This window comes from Mytilus edulis, chromosome 1 (assembly GCF_963676685.1).
Source record: "Mytilus edulis chromosome 1, xbMytEdul2.2, whole genome shotgun sequence".
In the NCBI taxonomy this organism is placed as follows: domain Eukaryota; kingdom Metazoa; phylum Mollusca; class Bivalvia; order Mytilida; family Mytilidae; genus Mytilus; species Mytilus edulis.
Window position 1 is genome coordinate 70,906,003 of NC_092344.1, and position 18,042 is coordinate 70,924,044.

Sequence of the window (18,042 nt, forward strand, 5' to 3'; positions counted from 1 at the left end):
AGTAGGTAAACATACTAAGCCAAATCTCTCATCTTACTTTTTTTAATATCATTATAATTATAAAGTTGACGGTTCATGACCTGAATATTTTCAAGAAGGCTTTAGCAAGAACAAATATTAACAAACAAAACTCTAAGGTAAATCTAAAACGGGGAGGTCAATAGAAACTTACAAAATCAAACGGTAGAGTTTATCATGCAACAAACAGAACGAATGGAAAGCAATTGCCATATTCCGGAATTAGTACAGGGATTTTCCAGTGTTATTTTTGACATTCTTCGGAGCTCGTTATCTTTGTGTTTTTTTAAAACTTTTTATAGCTAGCTTAACCTCCCAAAAGAATTCATGTGTTTTATTCCATCGAAAGAACATATTGTCTCAGATATAAAAGATTACTTAAAATGTCATTTGGTTAGAAATCAAGAGATACATATGCTACAAGATAAGCAATTGAATGGAAAGGACATTGCAAAGATCCTTTATGTTTGCCAATCTATGTTATTTTCACTGGCAATTGCATATAGACGTCTGTAATATTCATCAGCAATGTGTCACCGGTGACAGAGGAGAAGGTTCATGAAAGGTTAAACTATTCTTATACTAAATACTAAGTTTCCGAAATAGTCTCAGCTATAATGTGACTTTTACGTATACATTAGTCAATAATTCTACGCACCTTCTGATAACAAGTTTATATAACTGTTCAGAGACAAATGTTTTTATCTAACGTAAGCACACTCTGATATATAGTTATCAAAGGTACCAGGATTATAATTTAGTACGCCAGACGCGCGTTTCGTCTACATAAGACTCATCAGTGACGCTCATATCAAAATATTTATAAAGCCAAACAAGTACAAAGTTGAGGAGCATTGAGGATCCAAAGTTCCAAAAGGTTGTGCCAAATACGGCTAAGGTAATCTATGTCTGGTAATAAGAAAATCCTTAGTTTTTCAAAAAATTGAAAGTTTTGTAAACGGGAAATTTATAAAAATGACCACATTATTGATATTCATGATATGCTTGGAATTTAAATAGACATTAAATTCAGTGCTTTTTATGCTGAAATATAATTTGGCAATTATCTGACATTCTAGTATACAAAGCTAGTGTTGAAGTTTTTCGATGTCACATTTATGAGTCATTGTAGATAAAACACGTGTCTTGTTTTTAAAATCATGTCTGGCATATATGGTTGTTTATTTTACAACCACTCGGTCGATGTCAATGTTGGTAGATATTTCCTCTCCAATGGTATCACTATCACAGCATATCAGTCAACACTTAATTGTTTACATTATATGCGGTGATAATTATTACAAACTAACTGTTTACAAAACTGAAGGTTCAAAATCTAATTTAGTGTCCTGAATGCTCTTCAAATTATGATTCGAAAATCACTGATAAGTGTTTTGTAGACGAAACCCGCTCCGCTGGTGTAAAAAATGGTAAGTCTTGTATCAATGAGGTTTTTTATACATTGCTTAACCCACTTTTATTTTTGTGAAATGTCTGTACCAAGTTGGGAATATAACAGTTGTTCCCAGTCGTCCGGTGTACCGTTTAATTTGATCAGATTTTAAAAGAATTCATTCTTTCGAATTTACCTATGAGTTTGGTATTTTTGTTTTGACATTTTGTATGACCTTCTACAAACACGGAATATAAACTGTAGGCGTGTGAGTACATTTTGTACCTGGTTCAAGCAGGTAGTTTTGTTTGTAATGAAGATTGAGATAACCTGACAGTAAAACCAATCTGCTTGTACATTGTATTACACCATATTTGAAGACTAAAATAACAAAACACGATTTTTCCAGCTAGAATAAAGATTGAAGAATGATCGTATGGCAAAATTATATTCTTGCCTGACGTTTGCCCTTCACTAATTGTAACTTGAGCCTTGATAACATGGAATTTTGAATCTTCCTAATGATGATTATGATATGTGTTGTAGATTGTTATTGGTCCTTCTTTTTTCTATACCAGTCTCTAATTTCGTTTTTTCTTTCACGTTTTTTGTTAACATCTATATTTTTCTGGTTTTTTTTTTAATGTGCAGTATTTCATAGAAACAAAAACGTATGGACCACGTCGTCCAACGATCTCAATATTGGTATCCTACCGACTTTTGATACGAGTGCTCGCTTTTCATTTATCTGCGTATTCAATTCCCGCGTGCTATGATCCATTTTATATAATCCTGGTCCCTTTGATAACTAATTAGTCTATATTAGCACCATGTTAATTGTTTGTGCAATTATTATTTTTATCTATATTCCGGTGTTTGTTCATCAAAATAAGTCAGCATACTCAATCATCATCTATACACCAGTTACAAATATTGAGATATGATCGAATCTCATGTCCTGATGAAGAAGAGAACACGTCTTTCTTTGCAGTCTTAATACACTTTATCCACGTTTATGTTATTCCCTTTTTATACTCCTATCTTTGTAGAAGTGATTCATTGCAATTTTCTGATATCTTTGTTTGATGATTATTGTTGTTTAGCTATAATGTAACAAAGTATTTCTGCTTTGAATTAAGGATGTTCGCTACTCTGTTAAATAATAACAAGCTTTTTAAAAGACTGTTATGAATTTATAGTATATAAATAAAGAAACTAAAAAAGTAGAAAAAAATGGAGAGTCCGTGTGCTCATTTTCGAGATATAAGCCATTGAAATCTTGGCGGGAAATGATTCTGGGATAATAATGACTCCTTCCATATTTTTTGCATACATGTTAGTCTTTTTGATCTTTTTGAAATAAAAAACAGAATTTGGTCAAATATGGTGAAAGGTAGAATGCAACTGTGTGACTTTCAGTTTATCAGCTTATATTTTTCATTATTAGAATGGTAGGAATTTACACAAAGTTCATTATTATATGTGTAACTATAATTACATACATTATATTATAATTGTTTTGATTCATATAAATAAATAATGTTTTTATCTTAATATATTTTGAGAACTTTACAAAAGTCACGGATAACAAAAAAGCTTAAGTACCATAAACTCAGACAAGACGAAAAAATACCTCAAGATAAATTTGAAAAAAATCAAAATTTGTATATGAAATTAAATGATAAATATTCCGTTCTGTTGATAAATACAGTTAACATACATTTAATAAGGATGTGAGTGGGTAAAGTGTTATCTAAAAGAATATTTTCTATATTTATATCGAAATTCAATGATCTATTTCTGTGTATTTCGCAACAATGTTATGTTCCTATCTTTTTTAACCTACAATGTATAAGGCTACTGGGACATATGAATCATCGTGTATTCATGTATTAAGAAATCAAGCATTATTATTAAGATTTCTAATCAACTACTTATCCTCTTTAATTTTATAATAAAACAATATACATTTGTGTCTGTTTATGTATATAACAAGAGTTCGACATTGTTGCAGTTCCGCATTATAATGAATTAATAACTATAACTAATAGCTGTCATAATCAGGTGAACTTTATAAGTACGCGAGATATGCAGATATTGTTTGTTTACTTACAACAAATTGTCACATGAGTTTGACGGTATGGGATTATCAAGAGAGTTGTGAACTTCTCATCGATGTATAAATAAAAAAAAATGTAAATCAATTTCAAAACTAAAAATGCATTTGTTCACAACGTTTTTGACAATTTTGCTTGGGTTGTGTTATAGCAATGGGCGCTTTGTTGACCCAATACATCCAACACAAAGGCCTTTAGTGCCTTCGCACACAAAACCCACTCCAACAGCAGCATTCGAACATGAATTTCAGTTAGACTCTGACGGAAACTTTTGGTTGTTTTGGAATGCCAGCGGTACCAATATTACGTTTGAAACTCATGTCAGAACCAGGGGGTATGTTGGATTTGGACTATCGCCGAATGGTAAAATGTTTCCATCGGATGTCGTCGTTGGATGGGTAAAAGACGGAACAGCAGTTTTAAAAGCAAGTATATTCATATTAAAAGGTAGAACAAAGTAGAAGGGCTAAATTCCCCAGAAATTATTTCGCGCTAGTGTCATTTTTTAAAATTCGCCAATCTGTACTAAAATTCATCCATACCAATTTTAAACAAATGAAGTCGTCTAGCAGGCCTCCAGATTTTTGTTGAAAATTTAGTGTTCAACCCAAGAACCGGTCTGGCCACAACAACAATTTTAAGTTTATGATAATTGACACAGTGTGTATATGTTAAGTACGTTTAAATGAAGATATGTTCCCATAGTTTAGAACTTTATTCATTATAGGTTGAGAATTACAGGCAAAGTTTAGATGTTTATGAAGTGTCCTATATTTTGACTTTAGTGGAACATTAATATTGTGATTGAAGACACTTTGATACAATATTGCAAAATTTAGATGTTTTAATTAGTTTGCATCCAAGTATTGGTATCTATGAAGAATGTTTACTCATTAACCATATCCATTAATTTGTAGTTAATAGATAACTGCATAAAAATGTCCTTTTTGTTGATTTTTTATACATATTCCATAATTGCTTAAATCGATATATACCTTTATAATTGATTAACATGTTCAGAAACACGCAATAATTTCTTTAGTATCGTCGCTATATTTTTAGATTGGTACGGATTATCGCACTCACTTTGTGATACCTCATCAAAGCTCGTCATCAATGTGAATGCAGAAGACCATGCTGAGCCAAATCAAACCAACAAACTATTTCTATTGTTTGCGACTCACCAGTTATCCCAGTAAATAGATACTGTAAATAACACAATTATATTTTATTTTAAGGACTGCCATACAACGGGACATTTTACTCCCGAAGTTGATACCAGTCAGGATTGGCACTTGATTAATGGCTTTGAGAACGACTTTGGCACTGTCCTGACATTTTCCAGAAAATTGGACACATGTGATGACAACGATACAATAATTACTGTAAGTGTTTGTAAATACTATTCAGTAAGTCTGATATTGATGTTATATTAAATTTTGTTCAGGTACGATGACTTGTGATATTGAATTTGGTACAGATGCACTGCATTTGAAGGTAGATTTTTGTAAGTCTTCCCCCACACATACAGCACATACGTAAGCGTTATTCCCCTCAACTCTGGTCATCATCTTTCGCTAAGATATTGCGATCATGGACGATATTTCGTCACAAACCTTGTAGTCATTAAAGCTTATTCATGCAAATAGGTTGGCATGAGCTTTGTTTGCTGATTGGCAAGAGGTCATATGCATAAATTAACTCCCTCGGCTTATGAAACTGTCTATAGCCAGGAGGGAGGTTTAGTTCTACATTGGTATCCGGAAAACATTCTTCAGAATCACTGATCGAAGCAATTGAAAAAGCATACTATCGAACGGTTACTCATTACAAGATATACTTACAGTGTGTAATTAGTATTAAATACAACAAATATGGCCAACCTCATGAATATTTACAGGTGAAAAAAGTCTTAAAATACGGTTAACCAACTATGAAATAAACATGAAAAAAGGCTCCTAGTGTTGTTACTTTGATGCAGTTGGAGTCATCATTATATATAAGCCAAATGGTAGTACATGTTTGTAGAAAACAAATCTAGGAAATTTCTTCACTAGTTGAAACCAATTGTTGCTTAAAGATTCGTATATCAATGTACTTCCTGATTGCCATATAATGTTAATTGAGGATATATCTCAGCATACAAAAAAAGCTTCCTGTTGATTTTTTCTGTTTGTCTTTTTCATTTTTAGCCATGGCGTTGTCAGTTTGTTTTAGATTTATGAGTTTGACTGTCCCTTTGGTATCTTTCGTCCCTCTTTTACAAAGAAAAGGTATTTCAAATTAAGCAAACAAAATAATCAGATCAGCAGCATTTGTAAGTATAAAAAAAAGAAGATGTGGTATGATTGCCAATGAGACAACTGTCCATAAGAGACCAAAATGGCACAGACATTAACAACTATAGGTCACCGTACGGCCTTCAACAATGAGCAAAGCCCATACCGCATAGTCAGCTATAAAACGCCCGATAAGACAATGTAAAACAATTCAAACGAGAGAATTAACGGCCTTATTTATATGAAAAAATGAACGAGAAACAAATATGTAACAAATAAACAAACGACAACCACTGAATTACAGGCTCCTGACTTGGGACAGGCACATATTTAAATAATGTGGCGGGGTTAAAAATGTTAGCGGGATCCCAACCCTCCCCCTAACCTGGGCCAGTGGTATAACAGTACAACATAAGAACGAACTATAAAAACCAGTTGAAAAAGGCTTTACTCATCAGATGGACAAAAATACAAGTGGACGTGGCCGGGTACTTATACATCCCGACAAAAAAAGATACTAGGAACAAATCTGAGGGTACTCGCAGTTATCTGACTGCTAGTTCAAAGCCACTAACAACAAATAAAACAAATCATGCATCTAAGACTAAACTATCAATCCGTACACATCCAACATCCAATGGATTTAGTATAAAGACGTCATAAACAGCCAGAGAAAAACATGACCTTGTGCAATGCCAAGTTACAGGTATCGACAGATTGTAGATCCATGAATGTGTATGTGTATATAACATACTAGTAATATTTAGTTTGCTTTTAATTTTACTGATAACAAAATCAATATTTATACCAATAAAAACAATATTCAATGATCTTATTACAGTGTTGAATTGGTAACCTTTTAGAATAAGTTTATTTAAAGGAGCGATCAGTTTACATGGATCATTTTGAAATTTCCGGGCACGGTTAACATCATTTCCGTAAAAATGAGGATGTGCTATCCCGTTTGAAATAAGTTTTCTACAAGAACAATCAAGCTTCAAACCCAAATCTTTATATCTATGGAAAAATTTAGTAAAGGTTTTAAGTAATTTATGATAACGATATCCCTGGTTTAATAATTTACCAGTTATACATAGATAACCTTCGTTAAAATCAAAAACGTCACAACAGACATGGGCATAGCGAACGAGCTGTGAAATATAAACACCGTAAGATGGTACCAAAGGAACATCACCATCTAAAAATGGAAAATTAACGATAGGGAACGAAAAATCGTCCCTTTTGTCGTAAATTGTGTGGAGTTTCCCGTTTAAAACCGAAATATCTAAATCCAGGAAAGGACAGTTATTACCGAATAAATTTGATTTATTTAAAGTAAGTTCCTTGGGGTAAATTTCAGCAGTATATTGAGAAAACTCTTGATTATTTAATGAAAAAATATCATCAAGATAACGGAAAGTGTTGTTGAATTTATCAATTAAATGCAATTTCGACGGGTCTTTACTGAGTTTAGTCATAAACTGTGATTCGTAACAGTACAAAAACAAGTCTGCTATTAAATGGGCACAATTAGTGCCAATGGGGATACCTACAACCTGTCGATAAACTTTGTTGCCGAAACGTACATAAATATTATCAAGGAGAAAATTAACAGCTTCAATCATCTCATCACACCTCCAGTAAGTATTTCTAGCATATTACCTTTCTCATTAGAGAAGAAGGCTTTAAATGAGTTGCAGCAATATTGCATTCAGCTTTACCAAACGACCATTTAATTAAATAGGAAAACTTTTGTTTAATAAGATAGTGTGGAAGTGTAGTGTATTGAGTAGAAAAATCAAAACTGTCAACAGAATCAAAAGGACCATCAAAAGCACGTAATTTATCTAAAACATCCAAAGATTTTTTTACACTCCAAAAAGAGCCATTTTAAAACATTTTAGTTAATTGAATTAAATTTCATGGATTTTATTTTCAGGACGACACTGTGAAAGCTATATATTCCTATCATCCTGACGATCCAGATTCTGTCCAAGGAATGCAATGGCATGGAGTAAAACGTCGTGGAGCGCAAAGTTTAATGTTATTGTCATCTACTAAATCGGATATTAACATTCCAGTTAATAATATACACTTAGATCTGGTATCACCTCACGTAGGTTTACATGTATATTAGCAATGTCTTTTAGATGAAAAAATAAATTGAGGCGTGGTTGAGGTTAGGGACATGTATAAAATGTATATCTTTCATATCCCTCTAAGGTTTCAATAAAAGATGTGATTAAAGGAATGTTTTAATAATAGAACAAATAGAGTTGTATTGAATATTTAAATGTTTTTTTCCGTAATTATTCATATTGAATACACAATGAGACAGTTCTTTAGATAAAAGTTGCTCTAGAAACCAGAGCTTTGATTTCAAATAACCTTAGTCCAATCAGCAATTACTGAGTTTCTTATATTGATCCTATATCATTTATTTAAGTCGAAACTTAAACTCTCATGATATTTCTGTCATCCCTAACTTTACTAAAATGTATAATACATGTATTGTGAAGATATGTATGACAAGAGATAAGAGTAGCTAGTAAGCTGCACATATGCATATTTATATGGAATTTCTTTAAACAACTTAAATATAAAACTCATGTTCCGTCGCCGATTACAAATGCATAGTAGAAAAAACACAACTGACATTATAATATCCATAATAAATTCCAAATACATGTAGCTGTGTCAAATCTATGTAAGACCATTTATAAGATTTTAAGCGGTAAAGAGGGTAATTTAAGGGAGGGGGGTAGAAAAACTTTAATGTTTTAAATACATGTAATGTTAACATGCAGAACATTTACAGAAAATGACAGCATTTATGAAATTTAATTATAGCACTACTGGGATATATATATCGCCTAGGACAAATCGTCTACCAGCATTGTCATCAACCCAGTGGTCGCAAAAACTGAACATTCTTTTTTCCGCAGACAAGTCCGATATGTATTTCATATGTATGACCTTATTCTTTTTTGCTTCTTTGTTTGTTGCATTTCTAATAATTATATTGAAATATTTCTTTTCGTCAGTTTTCTTTACCTTCAGTTGATACACGCTACCAATGTACTATACACAAAATACCAACTCTACCAAAGAAACATCATATGATCAGAGTGAGTTATAGATTTATTAGATATCATAACTTTATTTGATATGAACTGCATATACAAAAAGGAAAATAATTGAATCAATAACAAATAACAGGTGACAAAGAGGGTTTATTTCAATTATATACTAGTATTTTTTTTTTGCAAACACACTTGTGCAGGAAGGTATTGTCTTAATCAGTATAAAAAAGTCCAGAGCATAATTAAAGTGCATACACAAAACAGGGTGCAAAACATAGTATATATGAACAGAAATACAAAATATATCTGTGAAATCCAGAACAAGTTAAAGTATATTGCAAAAATAATTTTATATATATATATGAGCGGAGTCATTTGTGAAATGTAACATCAATCTGCAATGTTGCATTATGATATAATGATCACGTATTAGTGTTTTTAAACATGTATCTATAGAAAATAAAATTAGAAAAGCATTTAAAGTGTTTCTAGCAAGAATGCTAGACATTTCTGTGTCATTTGGTGAGTTGTCTCGTTGGTAAGGATACCACATCTTCTTATTTTTATATTGTAATGAAATTCTCTAACATTAAGCATATGAAGAGTAAAACTTGTCTGTGGCGTAACACTAATGTTCGTCGTCTACCCGTGACCCAGTCGTAAGTCTGCATTGACAAAACATAAGCCTTGATAACTATCTGCTTGTTTTTATTAAAAAAAAATTGTTTAATGGAACTAAGTTCTACTCTTTTTATAAATCAATACATATTGTGTTAATAATTTTTTGGGGGAAATAGTTAAATCATTGTATTCTTTTAGTATGAACCAGTTATACAGAAAGAAAACATCGATTATGTCCACCATATTGTTGTTACAACATGTCCTGAAGTAACCGAGGCAGATGTTGGAACTTCCTTTGAATGTTACTCAAGGTCTACACCTAGACGTTTCCATAAATGCAGTGAAGTAGTGGTGGGTTGGGCTGTAGGCGGAGTGGTATGTATCATGCAGCTTTAGATATTAGGTTGGCTGACACGCTCCTATCTTAAATGGCTCTAAAAGTTGAATTGAGTTTTTAAAAAAGGGCAACCTTTACTTCACCCTTCCAGCAGTAAAAGAGAGGCGAAAAATATGAAAGGAATATTCAAACTTAATATTCGAAAAAAAAACTGACAATGTCATAACAAAAACAAAACGAGCAAAAAGACTAACAACAGTACACAAAACAGCACACAAATCAAAACACAAGATTGAAAACTGCAGACTCAGCAAAACAAACGCTAACAAAAACCGGTGTCGATCTCACGTACTCCTGTAGTGTAAGCATATTATGCTCCACATGTGGAACAAATCGTGTTGCTCGTGTAAGTACAAACCCAGTGACAAGTCTAATTCGGAAAGTTACATTCGAGGAAAAGAGGACTGGATTGTTGTTTCAACAATTGGCACATAACCATCATCATCCGTGAAACAGATATTCTATATCGGTAATGCAACTCATGATGGCGTTCATTGAAATTTTCAGATTGATGATTTCAACTTCAGCACTTGGAACTGTGATAGCTTCCCTGTAAGCAGCAATCCTCTATCAGTAAAACCTTAACTAAGTGGTAATCCAATTGGTTGTTCATGATTCATAAATTTGCAGCTACAACAAGTTAGAATGGGTTATTCAATTCGATGTCCTATGTTGAGCGAGTTCTGTCTGATCGTAAAAAGTCCATAGTAATAACACTTCGAATGGTCTGCGTGTAAGACGTACATGCTTCTTCTATCAATTATACTTTCAAATGGCAGTCCATACTTTCAGCCCTTCATCTCGATTGACTCATGATTCAGAATTTAACTAAATGATTTATATTTTGTTTGTTCTCCTACTGAATATATAACTAAATAATAAACTTAAAGCAAAAACCTTCCGATCGACCTCCCCAATGGTACACTTGTAGCACAATCGTTATCATTCGTGTTACTGCATGAAATTTAGATTTTCACATGCTCGATTGAGTTTAAGTTAGGTATAGTTGAGCCTTGCAGTTCAAGCACAACGCATGTGAAAAGTGCCAACAAGATTACGATCTACTTAAATGATCCAATTTTTTTCTTTTCTATCATTCCCCTTTCATCGATTATTACATAGAGTCAGTTTGTTTACATCGATTAAAAAAAAATTAGTATTATGTCCTGCAGAGTTTTTTTTTTTTTTTTTTTAATTTTTTTTTTTTTAAAGGGCATTGGCCTACAAAAATGTATGTGAACCAATAACCTAGTATCAGGAGTATTTATTTCCTTCGTAAATATTTTTTCTTCTATTACTAGGCTTTTAATATGCCAGAGCACGTTGGATTTGCTTTTGGGGAGGCAGACAGTCCAAAATATGTGAGACTAGAAATACATTATAACAATCCTACCATGAAATCTGGTAAGTAACTGAAATTAAATATTTATATACAGATTTTACACGTACATGTACTTGTACTTGGATTCATTTTTGTATTTACCCCTCAAAGTGAGTTGAATATTATTTATGTACACAGATATGAAACAATTTTAATTTGTAAAACTTGAAAAGAGTAAACAGCAATACAATGATCAATCTACAATACACAAACACAGTGATTGCAGTATTTACGAATGTATATCCTTTAGTGACAAAAGGAATCAAATGTGTCTTAATACATATAGATTACATGATATTAACATTGCAAACAAGTAAGTTCTCGTGAACTTCGTACTTTAATTGGTCTTTTAATTTTTTGTATTCGAGCGTCTCTGATTAGTCCTTTGTAAACGAAATGCGCGTCTTGCGTACAAAACTTTAAGACTGGTATCTATGACGAGATTATTGCTTTGATCAAATCTATAATTCAAAAAACATAAACGCATTCTAACAGTAAATATTTTCCAACAGAAAATATATAAATGCATGTTAATACTAAAAATATGACAAGCAAAACAACAAAACAATACTTACGAGAATAACTAGCCACATTTTTATTTAAATTTGTTTTGATTTTCAAAAATGGTGTCAAAGTGATGTGTCTTGTAACTAGCTGAGATTTTTTTGGATTACATTTCAGATATTGTTGACAGTTCAGGTATCAGATTAATTCTTACCCCGGATACTCGCCAGTTTGACGCAGCCGGTATGAGTACTGGGATCAATTTTGATCCAAACCATTTTATACCTCCATATCAGAGAGCTTTTTTGTCTACGGGATATTGTAGTCCAGAGTGTACTGAGAAGGTCTGTTTTCAAATATTGTTTTTTAGAAAGAGATTCCTTTGTACCCTCATGTATAGTTTTAATAGACAAAATGATGGACACTATATAGTATTTTGTGGAGAGAGTTGTCTTTATAACATTAAAATTATAAAAAAAGTGGTCCGAGTTGTCCTTAAAACTGTTCCGAATTTCTCTAAAACTTGTCCGAGTTGTCTTTAAATTGGTCCGAGTTGTCTTGGTCTGACTTGTCCTTTGTCCAAGTTGTCTTGGTCTGACTTGTCTTTGGTCCGAGTTGTCTTGGTCTGACTTGTCTTTGGTTCGAGTTGTCTTTGCTCCGAGTTGTCTTGGTCTGACTTGTCTTTGGTTCGAGTTGTCTTGGTCCGACCTGACTGTGATCCGTGTTGTCTTGGTCTGACTTGACTGTGGTTCGAGTTGTCTTGGTCTGACTTGTCTTTGGTTCGAGTTGTCTTGGTCCAATTTGACTGTGGTCCGAGTTGTCTGTGCTGACTTGTCTTTGGTCCGAGTTGTCTTGGTCTGACTTAGTCTTTGGTTCGAGTAGACTTCGTCTAACTTGACTGTGGTCCGAGTTGTCTTGGTCTGACTAGACTGTGGTCCGAGTTGTATTGGTCTGACTTGTCTTTGGTTCGAGTTGTCTTGTTCCTACTTGACTGTGGTTTGGGTTGCTTTGGTCCGACTTGTTTTGGTTCGAGTTGTCATGTATTTGTTGTTAGTATTTATGTTTTGTTTCCTGTTGTATTTTCTGTCTTTCCTCGATTTTTTTTAATTACCTCATGGTACCTTCTATTTTTTCTTGGTTATTAGAGACCCTTGAAGTGTTTGATTTACTGTCCGGTGTAACAGGATTTCACTGAATGCAAATGAACCAATCATCGACTTTAAATCATACTTCGTACATTTTGAGATTTCAAAAATTAGATCTTGTTACAACAACACTCTAAGCAGAATGAAACAAAAATTTATAAAACAACCCAAAAAAATGGAGACTGACTAGAACAACGTGCCTTGGAAAAGCTGCAGTTCTTACAACATGACCTTTGAACCCATTAAACACCATTCCTTTACTTTGATCAGAAACACTATAACACAAATTGCGAACAATGATAGTATGTTGGTGCATGAAAAAACGTACTGTCCACTATAATCTAACCTTGAGTCATTTTTATGTTGTTTTTTAAATTCAATGAACTTATATTTCAGGGTTTACCAGACACTGGAATTAAGATTTTTGGCCTCTTACAACATGCTCATTTATTGGGTGCTGGAATTAAAACAAGGCATATAAGAAACGGAACTGAACTTCCACCCATAGCTGAGGATGATCACTATGATTTTAATTACCAAGATATCCGGGTTTTAAAAAAAGAACGAGAGGTCAAACGAGTATGTTAAACTGTTTTGAAATTTTTTAACAACATAACATTCATTATTTTTTTTTAAATATAAAAGGAATAATTTGAAGGAGTCATTGTGTATGTAAAGACGTGTCTTTCAAGTTTGGAATTTGTATAGCACGATGCATACTTGAGATGAATTCATTACAAAAGAATACATACGGGATTTTTTAAATGCATTTTTAAAGGAAAAAACCTTAGTTTTGTAACCACAAAAAATAGTACACGTTAAATTTCTTTGCGAAAAATTATTTAAAACAAAGTTGCTATTAAAACAATTGATCTCATTTTGAAAGATTCCTATACATGTGCATTACATGTATAAATTTGTTCGGTTTATCATCGAAATCCATTAATTACGGGAAGACATCATTGTCCATAATGAAGCGTTTTATGTTATTGGACAAACCTACACAATCACTATACATTGGCGTATTTCGCTATTTCGACGGTTAGACCAGTTTCTTCCCAATCAAAAAACCTTAACTCTAAATTTTTATGAAATAACTTCAGAGTTTTCGACATCCATGAGGGTTCAGACTGTGAAGAGGGCGCAGAATTCGCTCAACTTACAAGGAAGAAATATATTTCAGAACAATACGCACATAAAAGCACCACAAAAGAGCTTAAATAAAATATTTAAGAAAAACCTTAGGATTTATCATATTTAAAATCTTTACATTAATCATTTTTTTTCTATATAGCTAAATGCTCGATATTTATACAAAGCGGTATGTGTATTGTTTTCAGAGATAAACACACTAACAGTTAAAGGATATATAAGCTATAAGACAAAGAGACAAAATATATAACATTTCATTTCAAATAACAGAAAAATTGCCGTAAACGTAAAATGTACCTTATCTTTATCAGGGTGACAGTTTTGTTGTTGAATGTACCTACGACTCGCCAAGAAGAAACAAACCAACAATAGTGAGTACATATCAGTTTATCTTTTTCTCTGTCCTCTTTTCCTATTTCAAATTTAGAAATTAGTAAGAAACTTAGATTTCAACTTCCTCAAACAAAGTTGACCTTAAATGGAACTGGCTATTATTCAAGATCTGTTATTTTCATATAGTTTTTCAACCCTCGTGTTTTTAAGGGAGTTCGCTTCTCTGTTTCAAAGTAATTAAATTTTCAAAACACTAGTTTCTATTGATAGGGAATCAATAAAGGAATCCAAAGAGCTGAAAAAATATATAGGTCACCGTGCTTGTTTTGGAGATATGAGCCATTGAAATTTTGGCGGGAAAATATTCTCTCTTGACTTTTCATAGCTATATCATTGACAATTGACGTTCTCAAAAACTGTTAAAAAGTAATTAAAATTTTATAAAGCTTTTGCAGATGACTTATCATTATACATGTAAAAGATTTTCAAAAGAAAAAATGGGGGTCACCGGGCATTTTTTTCCAAGGCATTCCAATGGATAAAATCAGAGGATTCCGAAAATCTGACAAAAAATCAAAAACATGACAAGCCAGCTTCCTTAATACATATATTTGGCTTTGATGACGGTAAATTCAGAACATATGAGATTTATAAGGTGTTGTTTTAATTTTTATATCGTTCTTGGGATTATTCACAAACAACAGTTTTCTTTTCGAGGATGATTTAGAAATTAATTAAATGTGGCTTCCACCATTATTTTTTTATATTATAATCGTACAAAGATTTTTAAATACAGGGAGGTCTATCAACACAAGAAGAGATGTGTGTTTCCTTTTTATACTACTATCCAAGGATACCAATGTCTTTTTGTTTGAGTTTACCAGTGTATGACCAAATATACAAAGACCCATCCAAAGCAGTGGATCAATTTAACGGTTTGAATTGGAGAGATGATAATGTCCAGCACATGTTTCAAGACTTGGTGAATAATTCGACATATGAGATTATCTGTAATGGACCCGAAAGGATCAAGGTAAATTGTCATTAAAAATACAGCCTGTCACAAAACATGAGAAATAAGTTATGCATAATAATGGTCTGATTCAGATGTATTTGCCTTATATAAGTTACAAATTAAAGCAGTTTTAAAAATTGACTCGGATGAGTCAAAGTATGGCACTGGTCGTAATCGCAGGAGCTCATGGGTTCCATCTTCTGCCTGGGCATACCAAAGATTTTATATTTATTGTTGTTGTATCTCTGGCAGGCATGTCGCGTTTCAATCATTAACGGAAAAAAAGAATGGTTGCTTTGGAGTTTATATATGATGTGTTTTGGTACTATGGTGAAAGAATTCGAAGCGGTCTATCATCTTGAGCTAGCATGTTTGAATTTGGTTCAGCGTGTCGATTTAGTATCACTTTATCTTTTTTAGGCCGTGAATATTTTGGTAATATACATTCTAAATCAGACGATAACTTTGAAAAAAAATCCGTTTTTTGAAAAACATTTATCTTTGGGCATTTATAGTTTACTGTGAGGGATTCGCTCATTGTTGAAGGCCGTAGTTGTAATTAATTCTCGTCCTTTGGTCTTCCGTAGGTAGATAGTTATCTCATTGGCAATCATGCCTCGTCGTATTATCTTTGTAAATATATAATAATGGGGTGACATTGTTTGCAGTTTTCCACACAGTCACACAAAAATCATAGATAGTACTGGAATATACTTGGTATGAATACAGATATAAATTATCTACTTAGTTTTCGGAATATTCGAACAATGTTACATTGACATAAACTTTCAGTTTAAGAATATGATTTAAAAAATCATAATTTGTGAATTCATGAGACACACTATTATGATCAGTCGGAAACCCGGTTGAAATAGAACAAAAGAATCGAAGCTCTTTTTTAGGTAAGGCGATAAATGTGTACTGTAATGTATATAGTGACAAAAAATTTAAAAGTTAATAGAAACAAACAAAATTACAAATTTCTTCTCAATAACGATGTGTAAAAAATAAAAAACAGCGTTTGCCTAAGTTTCCAATTTATCTAGTACATAGTTAAGCAGAACAAATAGATATCAAGTCGACGACATTGGTATCTTTCAAGTTTGATGTAGAAAATGCATAACCTCCGATTTAAAAAATTTTTTTACCACGGAGGGAAAACATATTTATCTATTAGTTCAGTAATTTTCGTGTCTGCACTTCCATTATGTGACTCAAGAAAAAAATCAAAACAATGGGTAACAATAGTATCGAAAAGAGAAAATCGAGTGCACCTTTTTATGTTAGGGCGTGTTTGAGTTGAATATTTTGTCTTGATATCGTACAAAGCAAGAATATTATATATGATATTATCAATTTTATATATCAAAGCTACAGGTTGACATTATAACATAAAAAAATCACAGTACTAAAAGATGAAATATATGGGTCAAGTGAAATACCTATCTAATGAATCACAAAAACAGAGTAGGTGTGTTTGAATAGCTATTTTTTTTACTGAAAGTACTTGACGACAGTCTTTTAAGTTGGATGATGAAAATGCATTTCCCGAAAAATTATAATTTGTTTGTGTGTGATAACTAGGGTTTATAGTCTTCAATCACTAAAAAAATCTAGTCTGCCCTTCCATGAAATATTTAATTAGAATTTTTTTTAAATGTTTATGAATTTTCGAAAATTCCACCTGACAACCGATCAGACAATATTTTTAAGTTGAATCAATGCAGACAAGATCATTAACTGATGCTTATAAGCTAGTTGATACATTTGTCTTTTGAAATACAACTGACATATAAGGATCGTAATGGTACAATGTGGATAAATTTATCGGTTTCCAAGAGCAAAAATGGTAGCGCGTCATCCCTACAATGGCTTCCATTTCTACGATTGTGTAAATGAACTGGCGTAATGTGGAGATAATTTTGACGAAGTAGAATCCTCACTGTGATACGATATTTTTGATTTCTTTAGTTTATGAATTTTTTTTAATACAAACAAGTTTTATTGGCATAAAAATGGGAAATGTACCAAAAAAGTACTTTATATAGCATTTTATAGCATGTTCAGAACTATGTTGACATAAGAAGTACTTAGTCTTGACATGGATAACCGCTACCTATACCCTAAAGTTAATCTGAAGCACCATGTTCTCATTTCGAAAATTGTTTTCTTATCAATGGCACTCGAAACAAAATATATTTTATAAACATTCGTACATGCACAATTTTACCACCTTATATAAACCCGCAATTTTTGGTGTATATCTTTACAGCTATATTTCATGAATAATTATAACTATTTTGAATTGTAGATTCATCGCCACTTCTCTGTTGTTCCTAAACCAGATGTTCCTTTCCAGAAACCACAACGACAATGTTCATAACTCTGTCTTACTGATTTAATCTTTGACGATGGCATAATTTCATTATAGCATACATGTTTATAGATAGCTATAAATAATCGTAAGAGTTTAATTTTCTAAAAAAAAGTGTGAATTTTGAATAAAAAGAGACTGATACTTCATGTGGGTTGTAATTCTATAGCAGCGCTCAACGTAAAAAATAACCAAAAGACATCTAAAGCCACTCCAAATTGAATACTTGT

At 32.4% G+C, this 18,042-nt stretch overlaps 1 protein-coding gene across 1 annotated transcript; it reads left to right on the forward strand.

Annotated features, from left to right (window-relative positions):
- Positions 1–3,569: 3,569 nt before the first annotated feature.
- Positions 3,570–17,961, forward strand: LOC139488481 (DBH-like monooxygenase protein 1 homolog). The gene is made up of 11 exons (XM_071274136.1): positions 3,570–3,953; positions 4,767–4,913; positions 7,747–7,923; positions 8,852–8,935; positions 9,710–9,886; positions 11,210–11,312; positions 11,971–12,137; positions 13,335–13,517; positions 14,402–14,461; positions 15,220–15,456; positions 17,750–17,961. Exons 1-11 carry the CDS (start codon positions 3,630–3,632, stop codon positions 17,819–17,821), a joined length of 1,731 nt encoding a protein of 576 aa, XP_071130237.1. The 5' UTR covers positions 3,570–3,629; the 3' UTR covers positions 17,822–17,961.
- The last annotated feature ends 81 nt before the right edge of the window (positions 17,962–18,042 follow it).